This window comes from Corythoichthys intestinalis, chromosome 22 (genome assembly GCF_030265065.1).
Source record: "Corythoichthys intestinalis isolate RoL2023-P3 chromosome 22, ASM3026506v1, whole genome shotgun sequence".
Taxonomy (NCBI): domain Eukaryota; kingdom Metazoa; phylum Chordata; class Actinopteri; order Syngnathiformes; family Syngnathidae; genus Corythoichthys; species Corythoichthys intestinalis.
Window position 1 is genome coordinate 5077855 of NC_080416.1, and position 25729 is coordinate 5103583.

Consider the following 25729-nt stretch of genomic DNA (forward strand, 5'->3'; position numbering starts at 1 on the left):
ATTTTTATAAATTACTATCACGACAATTGTCCTTGACAAATTGTTATTCCCATTCAATGTTTTGCACACAAACAATAACCGAAGTAAACTGACAAACTAATCAACCAGCATGTTTCCAAATGTAGCAGTTCAAAACTATGTTTCCCATAATGCCAAGCATGGTTTAGCTTATTGATAGCTACCTGAGGCAAAAATCAAACTTTGCTGGAAAAGTTTACAATCATCGGCAGCGCAACCATGCGACACCAAATGGGATTTTACAGTCAAAGCTCCGACAGAAGTCAACAGTTGACATTATTTACGTATTTATCGTTAAAAACTTAACAACTGGGCAGGCGTTGTGGCCAAATTGTCAACCCAGTAGATGGCGGTAATGCCTCATGATAGGGGTAAACTGCCAACAAAAACAAGAAGAACTACTCCTTCCCTCCCTTCTAGTAGGAGCCATGTCAACTGCTGCCACCCAGCGACCATAGGGATTCTCTTCAAATTGGTCCCGTGAAAAATCATAAAAACCAGACATTTTTATGAATTTATAAAACCTGCCCGGACGACGAGGATACTACATGAAAGTAGGACTTGTCCGGGCAAAAGAGGACGTTTGGTCACCCTAGATTAGACACTATCACGCCACTTTCCTCTTACATTTTTTTGGTCTTGGGAGTGGAAATGGCAGTTTTTTTCTTAAGTATTTTGTTGATTTTTATTTATTTTATATTTTTTGGCGGGGGGGGGGGGGGGGGGGGTGTACATATTTTGAGTAAACTTCAAAAGCAGAAAATCATTATCAGCACGAGTCAAACAATTTATGGGACAGTGCATAACAATGATTTTGAAAGAAGGATTGTTCACAAAAACTGCAATTTATTTTAGCTAAGAACTTGAAGTCTGTGCACATGACTTGCTTTTGCAAAATACATGTTGGCCTGGATCTGGTCTTTAGTTTGACACCCATGGATTAGAGCATCACCAGACTGCTCCAGGAAACTACTCCTTCAACTCATAATTCCGTTTTTCTAGTCCTTGCCACTGCTAAAACAACATTGACCCCATAGAAACAGCAATGTATGCAAAATGTATACAGCACATTGAGAAAATAAACATTTTCTGTGTAATCAGTTGTCCCCATCAAATTAGGAAAAGTGATGAAATATGAAGTTGCATCCAAATTTTTTTTTTCCAAACCAGATTGTGACACTGTACAAATCGTGAATACAAACTGAATGCAATGACATGGAAGTGCCAAATTTCAATAATTTATTCAGAATAGAACATAGATGGAGATTACAAAAGTTTCAACTGAGAAAATTGATCATTTTAAGGGAAAATGGTGTTAATTGGTCTTTTAGCATTTTTTTCTTTTTGCCTCTTGTGACTACCTGTCCAAATGTTTTTGACATTGAGCCTATAAAATTTAAGATTTTCTTAGTTTTTTTTTTTCTTTTCAACTTTTAATCCGTGATCTAGTGTTATTTTTTTGAATAATATATTGAAATATGGACCAGTTTTTTTTCTACATTTTTTTCATGATGAACTCATTCACTACCAAACATGTTACAACCCATCCCTTCTTCCAAGTGCCAAGGAAAATTGTGTTCGATCGCTAAATGAATGCAAAACTTACAAAAAAAAAAGTTTGTTTCTCCTCCTTTTTTTGTCCTTTAGTGATTAGCAATTGAAAATCATTGTTTAGACGTCTTTGGTAGTGAATGAGTTAACCGAGGATAACGAGCGCACAAACTTTTTAAGATGCTTAACTGAGAATTTTATAGATTTGACCTTCAATGGAATCTGTATTTAAAAACAACTTACTAACCTCTATCGTTAATGAGTTTCGCCAGTTACATTCCATGTAATGCCAATGGTTGTCTGTAACACAGCTTGTGTATGACTATATATACAATTTACATCTTAACACCTAAATATGGTGGCCGAGAAGTGTCGGGCGAACTGCAAAGTCCAAACGCTTTGCAAAAGAAAAAAGCACGAAAGCAAATTGACCAAAGCACGATTAAAAATAGCCAAGGCATGAACCCTCATTGCCCGCAACACGAATGCAAATGACTCACAACACGATTCCAAAAAGCCACAACACAAATGCAAATAGCCAAGACACAAACTCCAATTGCCACAACACGAACCCCAATCTGCCCGCAACACGAATGCAAAAAGCCACAGCACGAATGTAGGACGACGACCCTGAAGTACCAAAATTTTTGGGCTATAAGCCGCAGCTGTCCTGACTGTATTATGAGATATTTTTATCAAAAGCTATCAAGTGGTAATGCTTTATTTGACAGCGGCATCATAAGACTGTCATAAGATCAAATCAACCACCATTCATTTCTTCAAGAGGCTTCATTTGACCATCACTGTTCTCTTGAAGGAGACAATCAACCTCTGCTGACACCTGCTGTCAACATTGTTGTAATCCAACATGCCTCCTAGCATACACTGCAGCGCTACAAATGTAAATAATCAAAATTCATGCTCTGTGCCAATTATTCCTTCGGTTACTGTTCTAGTTGTTTCATCAATTGCTAGTTATGGAATTTGGTAACACTTTAGTCAACAGTAGTGCCATAAAACTGTCGTTAAGACCATCATAATTAATACACGAGACTTCCATGAGCGATAAAGAAAGCTTATTTTGTGTCATCCAGCAAATGATCTCAATTTTGAATGGATCCAAGCCGGACATAAATGGAGTTAGTGACATAATTTTGCGGATGACACTTAATGACATTTGCATTCATTAATGCCTATGATAATGTCATGTCATAATTATGACAGTCTTATCACAGTCTTATGACACCACTGTCAAATAAAGTGTTACCTATTATTATTAACCCAAACTGAAATAACAAATAAGCCGCACTTGTAAATACCCTATAATACACTGAGGACAGCTGCGGCTTTATCTATGAACAAATGCCGTTTCATCAATTTTGGTGGGTGGCGGCTAAAAGTCAGGTGCGCCTTATAGTCCGAATATTTGGTGGATTAAATTTCACAGGAGAAGAGATGAGGACTACAACTCCCACCCTTCTGCTGCCATGTAACCAGAAGTTCCACAACAGAATCATGTTGCATCCCTACATGTGCAGAGCTTGAAAATGTAAGTTACAGAAATTCGCTCATAAATTGTCACTTTGGTACATATTACTTTGTGAACATCTCTACAGTAGCAGCAGCTGGGCAGGACAACTTGTAGTCTTCATGTCTATTTTGATGGAATTCAGTCTACTTCTGGGTTGTCCTTTTGCGTTCGTGCTGTGGTTTTTTGCAGCTGTGTTGTGAAAATTGGGGTTTGTGTTGTGGCTTTTTGCGGTTGGCGTTGCGATCCATTTGCGGTTCGCGTGGCGGGCAATTGGGGCCCGGGTTGCGATCCATGTGGGGTTAACGTTGCGAGCCATGTGCGATTTGCGTTGCGGGCAAGTACGGTTCGTGTTGCGGGCTAGTACGGTTCGTGTTGTGGCTTTTTGTGGTTCTGTTGCGGGCCTTTGGCATTTGTCTTACAATCCATGTGGGGTTGTGAGACATGTGCGGTTCGCTTTGTGGGCAAGTAGGTTTCGTGTTGCGGCTTTTTTTGGTTCTGTTGCGTCCTTTGGCATTCGTGTTACGATCCATTTGCGGTTTGCGTTGCGGGCAATTGGGCTTAGTGTTGCAGGCAAGTAGTGTTCGTGTTGCGGCCATTTGGGGAACGCGTTGCGATCCATGTGGGGTTCATGTTGCGAGCCATGTACAGTTCGTGTTGCGGGCAAGTAGGGTTCGTGTTGCGGCTTTTTGCAGTTCTGTTGCGGGCCTTTGGCATTTGTGTTACGACACATTTGCGGTTCGCGTTGCGATCCATGTGCGGTTCGTGGTGCGATCCAATTGGGGTCTGCGTTGCAGGCAATTGGGGTCCGCGTTGCGGCCAAGTAGGGTTCATGTTGTGGCTTTTTGTGGTTCTGTTGCGGCCTTTTGGCATTCGTGGTACGACCCATTTACGGTTCGCGTTCCGGGCAATTGGGGTCCGCGTTGCGAGGGATTGGACTTCGTGTTGCGCGTAATTACGGTTTCTGTTGTGGCTTTTTGCAGTTCTGTTGCGGGCCTCTGGCATTCGTGTTACGATCCATTTGTGGTTCGCATTGCGATCCATTTGTGGTTCTTGCTGCGGGCAATTGGGGTCCACGTTGCGGGCGAGCGGGGTTCGTGTTGCGGACAATTAGGGTTCGTGCTGTGGCTTTTTGCAGTTCTGTTGCGATCCATTTGTGGGTCGTGTTGCGGACAAGTGGGGTTCGTGTTGCTTTCAATTGTGGTTCATGTTCCGGGCAATTGGGGTTAATGATGGTGCTAATTACAATCGTGCTTTGGCCCAAGTTGCATTCATGCTTCTTTTTGCAAAGCGTTTGCACTTTGAAGTTCGATTGACACTTCTCGTTCACCGTACCTAAAGGACTAAACAATGGAGAAAAACAAGTTCACATTGAAATCTTAGATATTCATCCAAACCAGTAATTCAAACACAGTTGTACAATTGGCTGGATCTAACCAAAGCATACAAAAAGAAGCCAATTATGGCCAAAAAATTCCCAAAGAAATCATCCCGGACCAAATTACTGTACAGCTGCTTCAGCTTCTCTTCTCCTCAGTTCCAAAAACCTTGGCATATGTGACAGCCGTAAGGAGCCACGGTGAATCCACTCTTTGTGCTGATTACACTGAGGGCGTGAAAGAATAACAGCAGTGTCATTGAAGCTCAGAAAGCAAAGGAGAATGTGAGAATAGTCGAGTAATCGGTGGGACAAACCTCAGAGACCACCATGATCAAGCTGCAGTCGACCATGTCCACCTTGCACCTTTGCTGGACTCCGTTAAACTCCACTGAGGCGTGTTGACCGGGCTTGTACTGAGTTAAATGAGGGTAAGGCCAGTCTATTATGTACTGCTTCATAAAACGTTTGTGAACGTCGTCTTGAATGTCGTCTGTGGGGTCGGGTACTGATGGGTAACAATAGGTAGTATTTTAATCAACATTCAAGTGCGACTTTACCACTGTGTGAATACATAATAGTACATGTGAATTGGAATGAGTTTACTACTAGTAGGTCCCGAAAGCTAGGTTCATACTTACATGGTCTGGCCACCATGTAAAACAATGTTAAGCCAACGTAAATGGGCCTGTGGTTATCCAGAAACACCAAAAACCTGTAAATTGAATTGAAACCTTTAGTGATTTAAAATTAAAAATATTTAGATATGAACCTATATTTTGTTCCACCCTTTTAGAATACTTACCCTAATTTTCAGACTATAAGCCGCTTCTTTTTTCCCCTCATTTTGAATCCTGCGGCTTATAGTCTAGTGCAGCTTATTTGAGGATTTATTTGGGTTAATAGGTAAAACTTTATTTGACAGCGGCATCATAAGACTGTCATAAGAACGTCATAATTATGAGATGACACTATCATGGGCATTAGTGAATGCTTATGCCGGATGTCAATACGTGTCATGTGGTATATTATGTCACTAAGTCCATTTATGTCCAGCTCAGATCTTTTACGTCCATTCAAAAGTGAGATAATTTACTGGATGACACTAACCGACATCTATTATAAGCATTCAATAATGCTTATGACAGTGTCATGTAATAATTATGACATTATTATGGCACCACGATCCAAGAAAATGTTACCAAATACAATAGCTAGCAATTAATGAAACAACTGGAACAGTAACTGAAGAAATAATTAGCACAGAACATGAATTTTGATTGTTATTTACATCTGTAGTGCCACAATGCATGCTAGGAGGAATGTTGGATGACAACAGTGTTGACAGCAGGTGGCAGCAGAGGTTGACTGTCTCCTCCAAGGGAGTAGTGATGGCCAAATGAAGATTTTTGAAACAATAAGGCTTTGCAGCCAATTGGTTCAAAGCTTCATGGTGGTTCATTTGGTTTCATGACAGTCTTCTAATGCCTTTGTCAAATAAAGTGTTACCAGTTAATATCTTTTGGTGTAAATATCCGATAATACAATGAGGACAACTGCGGCTTATAGTCCAGTGTGGCTTATCTATGAACAAATGCCATTTTCATGTCAAATTTGGGGGCTGGCGATTTATAGTCAGGTGCGCCTTATAGTCCAGAAATTACGGTAATTTCAAACAAAAAACTATTTGGTGAAATCACAATGACTGAATCAAATTGTGTAGAATCACATCAAAAAGAATATAAGAGGAAATAATTTCATTCCTCATGTGTTTTTCTTATCAAGACACCTTTCACACACCTAAGGCGGTTCTTTCTGCTGGGGAGCTCGGCCAAGATACCAGCTCGGTACTGAACAGAGTCGTCTTGACAGTTGACCACCACCCGCGCTCCAACATACACCTGCTCCAGCTTGGGTGTGGCTTCGAAAGCGATGTGGTGCCCCGACACCAGGCTCCTTCCCTTTTCTTCAAACGTGACCTTGTACTTCAATCGTCCATCCTCTACAATGGCAAAATAAGCAAACAACATAAAGCAATATGAAAAAGTTGAGTCATACCTGACAATTTCCATTATTTTCATTTATAAATCGTTGGGCATTTGGATTGCAACTATTTTGATTAAAACCTCAACCAGTGACTCTTCGGGCGCCCGTTTGCTGAGTCTCGCTCTCATGGAAATTATGACAATTCGACAATCCAAAAAGTCACAAAAGTGAGACCATTTGCGTGCCTGCGTGACATGGGGTGACACTCAGTTCCCTTTCGGGATTTTCCCCAACGCATTTTTTATATTTTCCAGTTCGCTCGGCATTGAGTCAAGAGGGGCCGAGCGGCGACAGCTTCACACATCGTCCACCTCCTTTTTTTATGTTGTATTTTCCCTGGACAAAACAACTCATTACATTACCGCCAACTAGTAGACTGAACTGTGAAGGAGTTTTTCAGCCAAAAAAAAAAAAATAAATAATAATAATAATGTAATGTTACAGCGGCAGTCACAGTTGCCCACACAGATGCCTGATCAAAATCCTTTTTAATCGGCTTATTCTTTTTGTTAATCGGCCGATGCTGGAAAAAAAGTCCATATACAGTGTATCAAAAATGTGAGTACACCCATCGCATTTCTGCAGATATTTAAGAATATCTTTTCATGGGACAACACTGACAAAATGACACTTTGACACAATGAATAGTAGTCTGTGCGCAGCTCATATAATAGAGTTCATTTATTTTCCCCTCAAAATAACTCAAAATATAGTCATTAATATCTAAACCCCTGGCAACAAAAGTGAGTACACCCCTATTAAAAACACTGAGTACTGCTTGTCATTTTCCCTCCAAAATGTCATGTGACTCGTTACAGGAGTGCTGTCAGCATTGCTGCAGAGATTGAAGAGGTGGGAGGTCAGCCTGTTAGTGCTCAGAACTTACACGCCGCACTCCACATCAAATTGGTGTCACATGACCTCATTAATACAAATTGAAGCGCTTTTCTTTTTGTGAACATTATTTTTTTGAGAGATATTATTTTTGTTGTGCTTTCACTAAATGAGACCTAACGTAATTTTCCCGAATATAAGGTGCACCCGTGTATAATGTGCACCCCAAATTTATTTATAAAATCTAGGGAAAATTATTGTACCTGTTTATAACACACACCCTAATCTTAGCACCAATAAATAGAAGAATACAAGAAAACAAAGCTTGTGTACAGATAGAGAAATGTCATTTTACTGACTGGTGAAATACAGCACAAGCATAGTATATTGGTAGTTCAAAACATTACCATAAACTGACAATATTCACAGTAATAATATGATTTGACAACTTCTCCAACTTACCAGAATCTAGGAGTAAACAAAACAGATGAGACTTCTTTTAAAGGCTGCTGTATAACTTGCTCGTTTCAACATAATGAATAAATGATTCTTCCATGGATTGATACGGTAAAATGAAAGTGAGAACGTAAGTCGGAAATCCGAGACAGCGCATCGCTGTCGACGCGACAGTAACATTAGGAACTATTGTTATTTGGGTTTGAGTTTCCCAAGGGACGGATATAGATATAGTTGACGGACACAAACAGGAAGTCTGTGTTGTTACGTTTGTTATGGTCCAAGTTGCGGAGCTGCAATAAACGTGGACTCAAATGAGTTTAAGAAACTAAATTCTGTGCTTTATGAAGAGTGAAAAAAGCAGAATTTAATGGTGACGTCACGTACCGTAATGGTCGGCAACGGATCGCCACATACATTTCTTCAACACAACGTGGCCATGTCAATAAAGAAAATACAAAAAAACGGTTTACATTTGTATGTAATATATATATATTTCTGTCTCCATCCATGTGCCCGTTTATAATGCGCACCATGATTTTACAAGTATATTTTGGGGGGAAAAAAGTGTGCGTTATATTCGTGAAATTACGGTACCAATAAACATCTGCAAAATGAACTGGAGTCCCATATGTTCTCTACACACACGCACAAATGTATGCATACACGCACGCGGTGATAAAACGCAGCAGTGAAAATTATCGCCCTCATTTTTATTTACCTTGCGACAAATGGGCTCACTGCATATCGCGACAGGCTTACCAACTTCAATAAAACATGTCGTTAGTTAGATGGAATTACGACCCCCCCCCTTAAAAAATTTCTCCTCGGAGCTACACAATTCACGTAAGTTACCCCTGATTTAGGGATGTACTTTTTTTCATAGGGGTGTACTCACTTTTGTTGCAAGGGGTTTAGATATTAATGGCTATATTTTGAGTTATTTTGAAGGGAAAATCAATTAAATCTATTATATAAGCTGCACACAGACTACTTTTCATTGCGTCAAAGTGTCATTTTGTCAGTGTTGTCCCATGAAAAGATATACTTAAATAGCTGCAGAAATGTGAGGGGTGTACTCACTTTTGTGATACACTGTTTCAGTCGACAACTAGTTTTAAGTCATTCCCACCTTTGGTAACAACCTCCACAACTTGCCCCCGTTGCCACATTAAATTCTTCTTCCTGGCCAGTACATTCAAACCAACGGTGATTTCCTCCTCAGGCAGATCTGGGCGTGTCTTAGTCGTTTCTTGAGGCACGTAGGCAAACGCTGATGAATCAATGATTGGCGTGTGTTCTGTGGAAATAGAGAGGTTGCAAAAAACACTGAATGCCAATCGCCTGTAGAGTTTTCCCCAGTGCTATGACAGACCGTCGGCTCGCCATGCTTTGCATGCGCCCCCGCCATGGGCTATACAATGGTATAAAACAAAGTATAGATTACAGTAATTTTATTAGTATCATGTAGGGCTGTCAAAATTATCGTGTTAACGGGCAGCAATTAATTTTCTAAATTAACCACGTTAAAATATTTGACGCAATTAACGCACATGCGGCCCTCAAACAGATTAAAATGACAGCACAGTGCAATGCCAACTTATTGTTTTTTTTTTGGAGTTTTGTCACCCTCTGCTGGCGCTTGGGTGCGACTGATTTTATGGGCTTAAGCACCCATGAGCATTGTGTAATTATTGACATAAAAAATGGCGGGCTACTAGTTTATTTTTTTGATTGAAAATTTTACAAATTTTTATTAAAACGAAAACATTTAGAGGGGTTTTAATATAAAATTTATACTTGTACTAACATTTATCTTTTAAGAACTACAAGTCTTTCTATCCATGGATCGCTTTGACAATGTTAATGCGTTTTCCGAAATTTCCAGGTTCGCGGTGAATCAGTAACAGGCACACTTTTGCAAAATAGACAATGTTTATTGATTAGAAAATGCAGAATAAATGAGATTTATTGATTACAATCCCACGAGAGCAAGCAACAAGCATCAAAAACAAGCATAACAAGGCTAACGATGACGCTAGATTTGAGTTTGTCAATACCAGAATCCCCGCGTTACGTTACAGCACAACCAGATGTTCCTTGGCAATGAAAATCGTTTACCGTGACAAACGAGCGGGAGCCAACGCTCCAGTTAAGCGGCGAAGGAAGTCCGCCAGTGGGTCACGTACGGATCGCCTGGCTTTGTTCCTTCGCCGCCTAACTGGAGCGTTGGCTCCCACTCATTTGTCACGGTAAACGATTTTCATTGCCAAGGAACACCTGGTTGTGCTGTAACGTAGCGCGGGGATTCTGGGATTGATAAACTCAAATTTAGCGTCATCGTTACCCTTGTTTTTGATGCTTGTTTGCTTGCTCTTGTGGGATTGTAATCAATAAAGCTCATTTATTCAGCATTTTCTAATCAATAAACAATGTCTATTTTGCAAAAGTGTGCCTGTTACCGATTCACCGCGAACCTGGAAATTTCGGAAAACAATGTTAATGCCATCTTGTTGATTTATTGTTATAATAAACAAATACAGTACTTATGTACCGTATGTTGAATGTATATATCCATATTGTGTCTTATCTTTCCATTCCAACATTAATTTACAGAAAAATATGGCATATTTTGATATGGAAAAATTGATTCATGCTTTTGTCACAACTCGGCTGGATTACGGTAATTCTTTGTATGCAGGTGTCGGTCAGGCGGCACTGGCCCGTCTGCAACTTGTACAAAACTCTGCTGCTCGACTCCTAACTAGAACCCGCAGGCGTGAACATATCACCCCAATTTTAGCATCTCTTCACTGGCTCTCGGTACATTACCGAATACATTTTAAGATATTATTATTTGTTTTTAAATGTTTGAATAATCTTGCGCCGCCATATCTGTCAGAACTGCTTCAGCCTTACAGTCCAACCAGAACCCTCAGATCAGCTGACCACCTGCTTCTAGTAGTCCCAAGATCAAGGCTGAAGCTTAGGGGTGACCGTGCATTTGCGGTGATGGCGCCCAGGCTGTGGAACCAATTACCACTTACTATTAGACAGGCCCCCTCACTTACGGATTTTAAATCACGTCTTAAAACATTTTATTTTTCTTCAGCTTTTAATGTGCAATGACAGTTTATGACCTCGTCTTTTATTTATTTTTATGTGTTTGTTTTATCTTTCAAAGTTGACTTATTTTGCTGTGTTTTGCTATGTAAAGCACTTTGGTCTCCTTGGCGGATTTTTAAATGTGCTATACAAATAAAGTTGATTGATTGATTGATATTTTATACATGGTTTGAATTGCGATTAATTACGATTAATTAATTTTTAAGCTGTAATTAGCTCGATAAAAATTTTTTAATCGTTTGACAGCCCTAGTATCATGCCGTTATATGGAATAAAACGCAACAGCGACATCTCATGGTTGACTGGTGTGACCCCCCCCCCCCCCCCCCCAGTTAGACCCTGTATTTGAAGGCGTGCTTACCAATATTGTTAACTTTTTTTTTCTTTTTAGCTTTTGATTTCTTTCCTGACGGACGGTCCGAATCGCTGGATTCTCCGAACTTTGCATCAGTATCCGAACTGCTTTGAGAGTCATCTTCGCTATAAAACTGCTGAGGCGTGGGTGGTCGGAGAGCGCTGATCTTATAATCGGGGAGCCTGAACAATGAAACCTCCACTCTTTTTACCAAGCCGTATTTCATGCGTGTCCTTTTGCACAGAGCTCCACTTGTGGAAGGTACTGGCTCACATTGGGAATCCCCCAAGTTCTCTTTAAAGGTGGGGAAAAAAACAATATGTAAGTAACGAAATAGCAGAATATTTATAAACAAGTATCCTTTTTCCACAAAGCAATAAGACCCAAGCACTAAGCCTGTCACGATATGCAGTAAGTCAATGAATCTGACCGTAAATAAAAAGGAGGGCGGTAATTTACCCGGCTGCAGTTTATCGCCGCGTGTGTGCATATATATTGCTGGCCAAAAGTATCGGCACCTCTGCAATTCTGTCAGATAATGCTCAATTTCTCCCAAAACATGATTGCAATTGCTTTGGTAGTAATATCTTCTTTTATTTTGCTTGCAATGAAAAAACACAGAAGAGAATGAAAAATCGGCCGGACAAAAGTATTGGCCCCCTTTGACAAATCATCTGATGCTGCTCTAATTTGTGTAATTAACAACACCTGTTACTTACCTGTAGCACATAACAGGTGGTGGCAATAACTAAATCGCACTTGCAGCCAGTTAAAAGGGATTAAAGTTGACTCAGAAAAGTAAAGTTGTCTTTGTGTGTACTAGAGGTGTGCAAAATTTCCGATTCTTAGATTTTTCGCGATTCGGCCGTGGAAGATTCGAGAACGATTCACAAACATCCAAATTCCGATTATTGAAATATGCCAAGTAAAGTGGAAGTACAACACACTCAGCGCGCCGCGCGGTCTTCGGGACGCAATGAGGACTGAAGCGAGAGTAGCTAAACATCATGCTTCTAATTACCCGGCCCCTCGGGTAATGCCGGTGCTCAACTCACGGCTCTAGCTCAACTCATGCCACGAGATAAAAAAACAACATACCTGACTGCTGCCGAAAAGCTGCTACAAAGTACATCCACATAATGTTACGGTAGATATCATTTATATAGGACTAGATGCAATACGGCTTCGGTAGTGTTAGAAGCACATCTACAAAAAGCTAGATGCGGGCGTTAGTAAACGGCCGCCATCTTAAAGCAGTACACTTCCCTGCAAGGCTGTTGTAGCGAACCTTCCAAGCGAACCTAATTAACTTTTTATCTAAAATACTCCTAAATCGGTAAAATATTGACTTGAATCTATCTTTAAAATAGTTTAGAAACTTTCACATGTCGAAAGTAGACAAAAGGGAAATTATGGAATTACGGGAGCAATTTTAACAACTTTAACGGTTGATTCACAACATTAAATTAATTGAATGTAGTTTACAGCTGCTGATACAGAATGGGGACTGGAGTTTTTTATTTACTGTTAATTTTGTATATTTGTTTACTGTTATATGTTAACTTGATACTGAAATAGTAGTTTGGTTTAGCCTGAGAGTATTTTTGAACAATTTTGAAACTAATGGACAAAACATTAAAAAAAAAAAAAAAGGAGGGGGGGTGCATCAATAATCGTTTTATAATCGAATCAGAGCCTCTGAATCGTAATCGAATCATTAGGTGCCCAAAGATTCCCAGCTCTAGTGTGTACCACATTGAGCATGAACTGTCTGCCTGTCCGTCCTGGGAGTGGATCTCTACTGACTGTGGTTCTCCCCAAGGTTTATCATTTTTTCCAAAGGGTTTTTGGAGTTTTTCCTTGCCGACATGGCGGGCCTAAGGATGGGGGATGTCCAGGACATGAACTTTAACTAATTCATCTATTGTTTCTGACTGTCCATCATATTGACTCTGCAAAGCCCTTTGAGACAACCTTGTTATGATATAGGGCTATAGAAATAAAATTGAATTGAGAACTGTCTGAGGACTTGAGAAGCAAAATTGTGAGGAAGCATGGGCAATCTCAAGGCTACAAGTCCATCTCCAAAGACCTGAATGCTCCTGTGTCTACTGTGCGCAGTGTCATCAATTAATGTAAAGCCCATGGAACTGTGGCTAACCTACCTACAGTGCCTTGCAAAAGTATTCGGCCCCCTTGAACCTTGCAACCTTTCACCACATTTCAGGCTTCAAACATAAAGATATAAAATTTTAATTTTTTGTCAAGAATCAACAACAAGTGGGACACAATCGTGAAGTGGAACAACATTTATTGGATAATTTAAACTTTTTTAACAAATAAAAAACTGAAAAGTGGGGCGTGCAATATTATTCGGCCCCCTTGCGTTAATACTTTGTAGCGTCACCTTTTGCTCCAATTACAGCTGCAAGTCGCTTGGGGTATGTTTCTATCAGTTTTGCACATCGAGAGACTGACATTCTTGCCCATTCTTCCTTGCAAAACAGCTCGAGCTCAGTGAGGTTGGATGGAGAGTGTTTGTGAACAGCAGTCTTCAGCTCTTTCCACAGATTCTCGATTGGATTCAGGTCTGGACTTTGACTTGGCCATTCTAACACCTGGATACGTTTATTTTTGAACCATTCTATTGTAGATTTGGCTTTATGTTTTGGATCATTGTCCTGTTGGAAGATAAATCTCCGTCCCAGTCTCAGGTCTTGTGCAGATACCGACAGGTTTTCTTCCAGAATGTTCCTGTATTTGGCTGCATCCATCTTCCCGTCAATTTTAACCATCTTCCCTGTCCCTGCTGAAGAAAAGCAGGCCCAAACCATGATGCTGCCACCACCATGTTTGACAGTGGGGATGGTGTGTTCAGGGTGATGAGCTGTGTTGCTTTTACGCCAAACATATCGTTTTGCATTGTGGCCAAAAAGTTCAATTTTGGTTTCATCTGACCAGAGCACCTTTTTCCACATGTTTGGTGTGTCTCCCAGGTGGCTTGTGGCAAACTTTAAACGAGACTTTTTATGGATATCTTTGAGAAATGGCTTTCTTCTTGCCACTCTTCCATAAAGGCCAGATTTGTGCAGTGTACGACTGATTGTTGTCCTATGGACAGACTCTCCCACCTCAGCTGTAGATCTCTGCAGTTCACCCAGAGTGATCATGGGCCTCTTGGCTGCATCTCTGATCAGTTTTCTCCTTGTTTGAGAAGAAAGTTTGGAAGGACAGCCGGGTCTTGGTAGATTTGCAGTGGTCTGATGCCTCCATTTCAATATGATGGCTTGCACAGTGCTCCTTGAGATGTTTAAAGCTTGGGAAATCTTTTTGTATCCAAATCCGGCTTTAAACTTCTCCACAACAGTATCTTGGACCTGCCTGGTGTGTTCCTTGGTTTTCATAATGCTCTCTGCACTTTAAACAGAACCCTGAGACTATCACAGAGCAGGTGCATTTATACAGAGACTTGATTACATACAGGTGGATTCTATTTATCATCATTGGTCATTTAGGGCAACATTGGATCATTCAGAGATCCTCACTGAACTTCTGGAGTGAGTCTGCTGCACTGAAAGTAAAGGGGCCGAATAATATTGCACGCCCCACTTTTCAGTTTTTTATTTGTTAAAAAAGTTTAAATTATCCAATAAATGTTGTTCCACTTCACGATTGTGTCCCACTTGTTGTTGATTCTTGACAAAAAAATTAAATTTCATATCTTTATGTTTGAAGCCTGAAATGTGGCGAAAGGTTGCAAGATTCAAGGGGGCCGAATACTTGTGCAAGGCACTGTAGATGTGTACGGGAAAGAAAAGTTGACAAGAGATTTTAACGAAAGATTGTGTGAATGGTGCATAAAGAACCTTGACTAACATCCAAACAAGTTCAATCTGTCCTGCACTCCGAGAGAACAACAGTGTCAACCCGTACTATCCGTCGGCATCTGAATGCAAAGGGACTCTATGGTAGGACACCCAGGAAGACCCCACTTCTGACCCAGAGACATAAAAAAGCCAGGCTGGAGTTTGGCAAAACTTACCTGACAAAGCCAAAAACGTTTTGGAAGAATATTCTCTGGTTAGACGAGACAACAGTAGAGCTTTTTGGGAAAAGGCATCACCATTTAGTTTACAGGGGGGAAAAAAATGAGGCCTTCAAAGAAAAGAACACGGTCCCCACAGTCAAACATGGCGGAGGTTCCCTGATGTTTCGGGGTTGCTTGCTACCTCTGGCACTGGACTGCTTCACCGTGTGCATAGCATTATGAAGTCTGAAGACTACTAACAAATTTTGAAGCATAATGTAGGGCCCAGTGTGAAAAAACTGGGTCTCCCTCAGAGGTCATGGGTCTTCCAGCAGGACAATGACCCAAAACACGCTTAAAAAAGCACTACAAAATGGTTTGAGAGAAGCACTGGAGACTTCTAAAGCGGCCAGCAATAAGTCCAGACCTGAATCCCATAGAACACCCGTGGAGGATCTGAAAATGGCTGTTTGGAGAAGGCACCCTTCAAATTTCAGAGACCTGGAGCAGTTGGCCGAAAGAAGAATGGTCGAAGATTCCAGCAGAGCATTGTAGGAATCTCATATGTGATGGATACCGAAAGCGGTTGTTCGTAGTTATTTGGTCTAAAGGTTGTCTTACCACGTATTAAGCTGAGGGTGCCAATACTTTTGTCTGGCCCATTTTTGAAGTTTTGTGTAAAATGACAATAATTTCCCCCCCCCCCCCCCCAATTCTCTTTTGTGTTTTTTCATTGGAAGCAAAATAAATGAAGATATTACTACCAAATCATTTGTAATTGCAATCGTTTTCTGGAAGAAATTGAGCATTATCTGACAGAATTGCAGGGGTGCCAATACTTTTGGCCGGCAGTGTAGCTAGCTTTCAAATGACTCGTTATGCATTGTGTGTAGAGGCGGGAATCTTTGGGCACCTAACGATTCAATTACGATTACGATTCAGAGACTCCGATTCGATTATAAATCGATTATTGATGCCCCCCCCTCCCCATTTTTTTAAATTTTTTTTTTTTAATGTTTTGTATATTTTTTTCCAAAATTGTTCAAAAATCCTCAGGCTAAATAAACCAAACTACTATTTTAGTATCAAGTTACCAGTTAAAAACAGTAAATAAAATACTCAAGTCCCCATTCTGTATCAGCAGCTTTAAACTACATTCAATTAATTTATTGTTGTGAATCAACCGTTAAAAGTCATTAAAATTGCGCCTGTTATTCCATAATTTCCCTCATGTCTACTTTCGACATGTGAAAGTTTTGAAACTGTTTCATCATTTAAAGATAGATTCAAGTCAAGATTTTGCCGATTTAGGGGTATTTTAGATCAAAAGTAATTAGGTTCCCTATAACAGAGCAGAGAGAAGTCTACTGCTTTAAGATGGCACCTGTTTACTAACGCGGGAAAGTCTGTCATTTCACATCTAGTCTAGTCTGTTGCTGTATGTTTGTAGCAACTACCAACTGGGCGCTGTTTGTAGCGGCTGACGGCCGCAGTCAGGTATTATTGCTTTGTTTTGTTTTTTTGTTTTTTAATCTAGCGGCATTAGTTGAACATATTTACTCTCGGTCCGTTCCTCATTGCGTCCTGAAGACCGCGCTGACTGTGTTTTATTTCTGCTTTACCTGGTATAATTCAATAATCGGAATTCTCGAATCTTCCACGGCCGAATCGTGAATAATCTAAGAATCGGAAATTTTGCACGCCTCTAATTGTGTGTGTGTTGTTTTTTTAATACAGTTTGTGTTTTAAGACTAACAATTCATTGCATTTAAATGGGTTACTTACATATAAAAAATTACAGTAACATCACAAATCGGCAATAATTTATGAGACAATACATCACCTACTAAAATTTGATATCGTGACAGGCTTACCAAGCACAACTTACCAAATTCAAATAGTCCCATCTTCGAACCAGTTTCCTCTGACTGTGACATCGTCACCTCCAGTTGATCATCCATCATCTCCATCATCTCTACTAACAAATACAAAACACAGCAAAAAATAAACAGTCGCTATAAGAACTTTAAACATGGCAAAATAAACTCGGAATGAGCTTGTATGAATCTGACAACGCTTAAAAAATAGTGGGGATGTACAGACCGAAAAATTACTGGCTGAAACCTAAAATTGGAAACACTTGGCCGAAAAAACATGCATATAGAGTAGTATGAAAAAGTATCTCAAAATTACTGGTGCACGATAATTATTGGTCCGATAATAGGAATTATGACATCATCCCAATAAATCCAATAACATTATTAATAGGACCGATATTATGTACTGTTCTGGCTTTGCAGTTTACACACTAATATGGGAAATCAGTTGACCATTTGCGGGGCATTGCTGCCACCTGCTGGTCAGAATAATTCACTGCATCTATTTTTTGTTACACTAGTTTGGTTCATTCACTTACACATTGCGGTGTCTAGCGGTAGCATTGACAATCGTGAATGCTTTCTTTTACAGTATTTTATGTTTACTATAACATATGGATGTGCAATATATGTTTACTTCTGTGGTGAAGGGTCATATGTACAGAACTTCATAAGTTGTTGTGTTATAGAATGCTTTAGTAGCTCAAGCTAGTGTGCTATGCTATACATATAATAGTTGTGTATATAAGTGTATTGTGCAGTTAGTGGTATATTGAGTATTGAATATGTGTATTTTCCTGTTGTACTTTCACAATATTAAAGACGAGTGTCTTCCCATAAAAGCAAGAAAAGACCAAGCCTTGTGATTTATGGAACTGCATTCATTCTTAGCTGGCTGTCGGGCAGTGCAGAAGTGAAATGCACTGTTTTGTTCATGTAATTATGAAAAATCTGCTGAGATCAAAGGCAAATCTATGTTGAATCCACCACTATTTTTTTTTACCTTCAGGTGTTCAAAAACTCAGGTTATACATTTAAAAAATTATATATTTTCGGTTATCTATATTGGTATCGGCTTTGAGGAGCAGAAAGTTATCGATATCGGTATCAGTTTCAAAAAATGGATATCGTGCACCCCTACTCAAAATTTTGGAATTTCTCACATTTCTGCATAAAATCACCATCAAATGTGATCGTTGTCAAAATCACACAGATGCAAAAACAGTCGCTACTTTAACTAAAACCACCCACATATTTAGAGTTTTTTTTTATTTTAATGAGGATAGCATGCAAACAGTGGCAGAAGGGAGAAAATAAGTGAACCATCACATTTAATATTTTGTGGCCCCCCCTTTGGCACCAATAACTTCAACCAGACGCTTCCTGTAGCTGCAGATCAGCCCGGCACATCGGTCAGGGCTAATCTTGGCCCATTCTTCGCTACAAAACTGCTGTAGTTCAATCAGATTCCTGGGATGTCTGGCGTGAATTGCTGGCTTTTGGTCATGTCGCAGCATCTCAATGGGGTTCAAGTCTGGACTTTGACTGAGTCCAGAATGTGTATTTTCTTCTGAAACCATTCTGAAGTTGATTTACTTCTGTGTTTTGGATCAATGTCTTGTTGCAGAATCCATCCTCTTTTTAGCTTCAACTGTCTGACAGACGGCCTCAGGCTTTCCTGCAAAACATCCTGATAAACTCTTGAATTCATTCTTCCATTAATGATTGCCAGTTGTCGAGGCCCTGAGGCAGCTAAACAGCCCCAAATCATGATGCTCACTCCACCATGCTTCACGGTGGGGATGAGCTGTTAATGTTTGTGAGCTGTTCCATTTATTCCTCTACACATGGTGTTGTGTGTTACAGCGGAATGGCCGATTTTATATTCTTTTGAGATTTTTTTTGTAGACTCATCAGGGTCTACAATGATCTTTCTGAAGGCCTCAGACAGCTCCTTTGGTTTCACAATGGTGTTTTCTCTCACTCCAACAGTCAGTCACTGTCGAAAGTATTCTGCGTTGAGGAGTGGGGCAAACTTCCTTCAGACCTATGTCAAAGACTGATAGATGGCTACAAAATGCGTCACACTGAAATTATTTTAGCCAAAGGGAGTAACACTAGCTATTATGTGGTAGGGTGTCCTAATTTTTTCCTCAGTTAGAATATGCCATTTTGTCGATATATTTGTTTTAATGAGTAAAAAAAAAATGTTAATTTTTGTTGTTTACCTGCAATTAAATCACTTTCTTTTCCAGAGATAAACAAAAACAAAATCAGACATTCATATCTGAACATTTCTTCATAAAGAACTGAATATATAAAGGGGTGTCCTTATATTTTCACTAGGGCTGTCAAAATTATCGCGTTAACGGGCAGTAATTATTTTTTTTTAGTAATTACGTTAAAATATTTGACGCAATTAACGCCCATGCCCCGCTCAGATTAAAATGATAGCAGTGTAATGTCCGCTTGTTACTTGTTTTTTGTTGTTTGGTGCCCTCTGCTAGCCCTTGGGTCCAAATGATTTTATGGGTTTGGGGAGTGAGCATGGTGTAATGACATCAACAATAGCGAGCTACTAGTTTATTTTTTGATTGAAAATTTTACAAATTTTAATAAAACGAAACATTAAGAGGGGTTTTAATATAAAACGTCTATAACTTGTACTAACATTTATCTTTTAAGAACTACAAGTTTTCTATCCATGGATCGCTTTAAGAGAATGTTAATAATGTTAATGCCATCTTGTTGATTTATTGTTATAATAAACAAATACAGTACTTATGTACTGTATGTTGAATGTATATATCCGTCTTGTGTCTTATCTTATCGTTCCAACAATAATTTACAGAAAAAATTGGCATATTTTATACTGTAGATGGTTTGAATTGCGATTAATTAATTTTTAAGCTATAATTAACTCAATTAAAAATTTTAATCGTTTGACAGCCCTAATTTTCACATATAAGTAGGTATAGATATACAGCATATGAAAATGAATCTATTACTAGCAGTTTGAATTTTATTTCTTTTGGCAAGATGTTTTCATTTCCAAAATTACCGTTTTACAGAAACGAAAGTATTTCATTATTTGAATTCGTATGCATTAGTAGATAAGATAACTAATCAAGTCTTACAATATATTAGATGAACTATTTATCACCATTTTTAACGCCAAACAAAACAAAAGGGCGCGAACAAGTCGTGTATGACAACTTCACACAAAACCTACCAAAATGGAAAACCAAAATGGACAGACTTAGCAACACTGTAGAACTATTGAATGCATCTTTTAAGTGGAGGTTGCTGTACATAGGCCTGTATTTTTTAGCGGCATAAATGCGAGAAATTTCCCGTCACTCTTTCCGGAACCTGACGACGGATGGAGAACGACCTTTCTGTTGTCCGCTATTAAAACGTAATGCTAACCCCTGTAGACGTCACAATTGAAACGAGCTAAAATGTCAACAAGTATTAAACCAAGCATTTAGCATGCGGCAAATTTTTCGGCACAACAACTAGCTTACCTCAATGAACGGTATGATAGCCTTCAGAGTGACTAGGTCTCTAGCACTGATAACGTGGAGTTCTGATAAAAGAAAAAATCAAAATGTTCTGTTTGATTACCAACGACGAATAGAAATATCCGCAAAACATTAATATTATGCTACCTGGATAGATTCTCCGTCGTCGCCGTGGGTCTTCTTCGATTTCTTTTCTTCTTCGTCGTCGTCGTGATGGTCTTCCGCGGCTTATTTATTCTTCTTTAGTTTTTATAGTGGCTAGCAAGAACCGTTAAGATACATTATCGCCATCTAGCGGTTTGGAATATAGTGGCTTGACGACATGTCTTTTTCATAAAAAATGACTGTATTCCATTTAAATATCGACATTCTTAACATTTATTCCACTTTTATTCTTATATTTTCCTTTTTGCAACACCAGGACCATCAGTTTTCGTTCCTATCTATCTTATGCAATGTATTTTTACTAGGGCTGTCAAACGATTAAAAATTTTAATCGAGTTAATTACAGCTTAAAAATGAATTAATCATAATTAATCGCAATTAATCGCAATTCAAACCATCTATAAAATATGCCATATTTTTCTGTAAATTATATATATATTCTGTAAAATAAATTGTTGGAATGGAAAGATAAGACACAAGATGGATATATACATTCAACATACGGCACATAAGGACTGTATTTGTTTTTTATAACAATAAATCAACAAGATGGCATTAGCATTATTAACATTCTGTTAAAGCTATCCATGGATAGAAAGACTTGTAGTCCTTAAAAGATAAATGTTAGTACAAGTTATAGAAATTTTATATTAAAACCCTTCTTAATGTTTTCGTTTTAATAAAATTTGTAAAATTTTCAATCAAAAAATAAACTAATAGCCCACCATTGTTGATGTCAATAATTACTTACACAATGCTCATGGATGCTGAAGCCTATAAAATCAGTCGCACCCAAGCGCCAGCAGAGGGCGGCAAAACTCCATAAAACACAATTAACAAGTGGGCATTTCACTTTACTGTCATTTAAATCTGTCAGAGCGGGACGTGTGCGTTAATTGCGTCAAATGTTTTAACGGGATTAATTTTAAAAATTAATTACCGCCCGTTAACGCGATAATTTTGACAGCCCTAATTTTTACCTGTTCTATTGTTGCCTCTTCTCTACACTGTCAAGGGCGTATGTTTGCATAGGGACGGTAGGGACATAACACTACCAACTTTTCAGAACGCTCAAATTGTCCCTACCAACTTTTAAGCAACGTTGTTTGCATTATATATTCGGTCATATAAGTAATTTAGATTGTCTTCCCATCTGTTGTAATGATAGAATAAAACATTATTAAGTAATTTATTTTCATTATATTCAGATTTACATTTATCCCTTTTCACTTGCTGAATGTGCCGGTCCATTCGCAGTTGAAGCGCCCCAATCCCGCCACAAAGACACACACACACACGTACTCACACAGCCCCAACAGATTAATGTCGACAACATGCCGCCTCCTCTGCCCACTTCGGAGAGGAGGGATATTAAAATTTGTTTTTTGTTTTTTTTTCAGCTGGCAGAAGCCTCTCTAAGTCATGTAAAAAGACGTCAATGTTGTGGAAGTGGGGGAAACACCACTAATTTTGCTACTGAAAGTCCGACCTGCATCAGAGTTAGCATAACATTAGACTTGCTAACCTGCAAAACTACTGCGGTCAGGACAGCCTCCACAAGGAACAACGAAGTCATGCTACGTCCCTTATTTGGATCATTGTTTGCATTATATGCATTACGGTAACATCAGCCCTACCAATTTTGAGACCAAACCTAAGTCCTAGCATTTAGCACTCATGCATTCCTAATTTTTTACTGCATACTGCAACGCTCTCTGTCGGCTTCTAGATGAAATTCATTGAAACAAACAAACAAACAAACAAACAAACAAACAAAAAACACTTCATTAAAACTAGAAACTGCAATTTCTGAAGAAATTACAATGGGGCTTTGCTATGGTAGGTACAGATCTATTAGGTCACTTCCTGTTGATTTGGGGACTGTAAGATATGCTTGATTGTATAACCATTATACTCTACGGGTTATACAAGTTTGCTCTCCCACAGCTATTATATGCGCTCTCCCAAGCTATTATGAAGAATACAGTTTTAGCCCATAATCATACGCTTACATTTTTATTACCAGCAATTTATCACACATTCTGCTGATAAATAGATACGCACACATATGTTGATTCATCACAGAACGTCTCAGTACTTTTCCACCAAGCTACTTCGAGTGCAAATGTGTGTTCAAAACAAAGTTATCTTGCTCGCTCAAGAGTGTGACTGTTAATTTAATCAATGACTAGAATAAGGAACTTGCCCCATCGAACAACAGTGTTGTAACTATATTCTGCCCAGCAACAAGCCCTCAATAAAAGTCAGCAGCGCGGGGAGCTCTGAGAGAGACTTCGATGAGACGCTCTTAGTCACGTTGCCCGATCTCAGACCTCTTCCCAAACTGCAGCTTGGTAAAAGTCTACTCTCCGCCTCCTGCCTCCTTGTGTCTTGCCTTTGTCTCCTCGCTCTGGGTCAACAGCTAAATTGAAGAAGGTGTTTTAGACCCAACAGGGGCATTTGGGGGACATGTCCTGTTGATATCCATTTTGGGTGAAGGAATCTGACCTTTTAGCCAGATTGCCGGAATCACCAATCAGAAATCCCAACAACCCAGCCAAAAGGCCAAACTCTGCACGTTCACCTTAGTCATAACCCCTTGTACTGACTCAATTTTGAAAGCTGAAAGAGGCTTCGAAACACAAGTTGACAATTTATTCAGGTCGACAACGATCAAACAGCAAGGCAAAACAGCATCAGACCCAGGCAAGAAGGCAGAATCAGGGTAACCATATCAAATTTCAACAAAAGGTTCAAGAGAAAAATGACAACAATTAGTTATGGTAGCACTGTATTGACTTTGGAGTACTGTGGTAAGAAAAAAAGTGAGGCAATCATTCAACAATGTTTATTTTTGCACTTAGCATAACATTATAATAAAAAAATGCATTAAAAAATCTTCATGAAACAAGCATCCTCTTAAAGTATGAAATGGCAGTTTAATGAATCCACTGAGCCATATGTTGAATTCAAGCGCTAAACTGCCAAACATTGACAAAAGTGCATTTACAGTTCATTTAATGACGAGCCCGTCTCAACTCGGCAAGGCCTTCAGGTAATCTGCTCCTCTTGATAGGTGGAGGTGGAGATGGACCCGTAGGGGTCGACCACCGTCTGAGCACAGCGCACAACTGTCACCAACAAGAAGAAACACAGGAGGAAGAGGAAGAAGAGCGCAAATCCCAGATCCACGTCGACCTCAAGCATGGGTGCAGGGTGTGTCCCGTGGTCCATGTGGTTCATAGAAGCTGGCAGCTCCGCTTGGATGAAATGGATTCCCTCCAGGGTCAGTTTAGGAGACATCAATGACCTTCGTGCTATAATAGCAAAAAAATTAAAGATTAATGCTACGACCATGAGGTTTGGTCTCAACATTGGTCGGGATAATATAACAGCATAACCTGCATGTACACTTTTTGCTGGGAATGGAACATTAATAAGACCAAAAAGATTGGGTGAATGGGGGTCAGGGCTACATTTCTCACAAATATGAACCTAATTACTTGATAGGCTAAATGATGAATGCTAAATAAATTTGTATTGACTTATACTAACTTTCATTTGTATTGGTTCAGATGATACACTGTTCGATTCAAACCTTTGTTTTCAAAAACTACTAAAGAAACATTTTGAAAACTTACAGAATAAATATATGGATGTATTAGCAAATATAAATTGCAATGTTTGAACATAACTTCAATTATATAGACATAAACATTAAATACAAACTTGTTAATAATCTCTTAACTATCCAGGAATGCCAAAAAAATAAAATGCCTGTCTAAATAAAGAAATCAAATATAACTGGAAAAAAAAAACTTCTTAGTCAGGGAATAACAAAAATGAATAAAAATGGAGCCTTCCTACAGGTAAAAAACTACTGATTTTGTCCACAAGCACAGCCAAACTCAACAAAAAATGAAAGCCCCAATATGCTCCTTTCAGAACACATAAATAAAATAAAAATGAAAACTGGGAGAAGGGGTAAACCTCGGTTCACTTCAATTCAGACAGTTTAATTAACGTTAACATCATAAAACACATACAGGAGGGCGCTTCTCTCCAAGCGGCTTCCTACTCGAATTTTGCAGGTTAACAAATTCACAGTTTAATGTCATGCTAACTCTGATGCAGGTCAGACTTTCAGTAGCAAAATTTGTGGTGTGTTCCCCACCTCCATAACATTGACGTCTTTTTACATTTCTTACAGTGCCTGCTGCTGGCCGGAAAAAAAACCCCTCCTAATTATCTGGGTCTTTTTCGAAGACCTAGATAATATTATTATTATTAATCGTAATTAATCGCAATTCAAACCATCTATAAAATATGCCATATTTTTCTGTAAATTATTGTTGGAATGGAAAGATAAGACACGAGATGGATATATACATTCAACATACGGTACATAAGTACTGTATTTGTTTATTATAACAATAAATCAACAAGATGGCATTAACATTATTAACATTCTGTTAAAGCGATCCATGGATAGAAAGACTTGTAGTTCTTAAAAGATAAATGTCGGTACAAGTTATAGAAGTTATATTAAAACCCCTCTTAATGTTTTCGTTTTAATAAAATTTGTAAAAATTTCAATCAAAAAATAAACTAGTAGCCCGCCATTGTTGATGTCAATAATTACTTACACAATTATGCTCATGGATGCTGAAGCCTATAAAATCAGTCGCACCCAAGCGCCAGCAGAGGGCAGCAAAACTCCATAAAACACAACATGTGGGCATTTCACTGTACTGTCATTTAAATCTGTCTGAGCGGGGCATGTGCGTTAATTGCGTCAAATATTTTAACGTGATTAAAAAAATTAATTACCGTCCGTTAACGCG

The 25729-nt window shown here is 39.1% G+C and overlaps 1 protein-coding gene across 3 annotated transcripts; it reads right to left on the minus strand.

Annotated features, from left to right (window-relative positions):
- Positions 1-1243: 1243 nt before the first annotated feature.
- Positions 1244-20969, minus strand: LOC130911008 (histone-lysine N-methyltransferase SETDB1-B-like). Of its 3 annotated transcripts, none has more exons than XM_057828727.1 (9): positions 20868-20969; positions 20724-20785; positions 17208-17294; positions 11299-11586; positions 8944-9111; positions 6276-6477; positions 5117-5190; positions 4793-4983; positions 1244-4703 (listed from the first exon to the last, which is right to left on the minus strand). In XM_057828727.1, exons 3-9 carry the CDS (start codon positions 17290-17292, stop codon positions 4599-4601), a joined length of 1113 nt encoding a protein of 370 aa, XP_057684710.1. In that variant the 5' UTR covers positions 17293-17294; positions 20724-20785; positions 20868-20969; the 3' UTR covers positions 1244-4598. The 3 variants fall into 3 exon arrangements, with proteins under 3 accessions (XP_057684710.1, XP_057684709.1, XP_057684711.1); XM_057828726.1 differs by having other exon boundaries at positions 17208-17297; XM_057828728.1 differs by lacking the exon at positions 11299-11586 and having other exon boundaries at positions 17208-17297.
- Positions 20970-25729: the final 4760 nt, after the last annotated feature.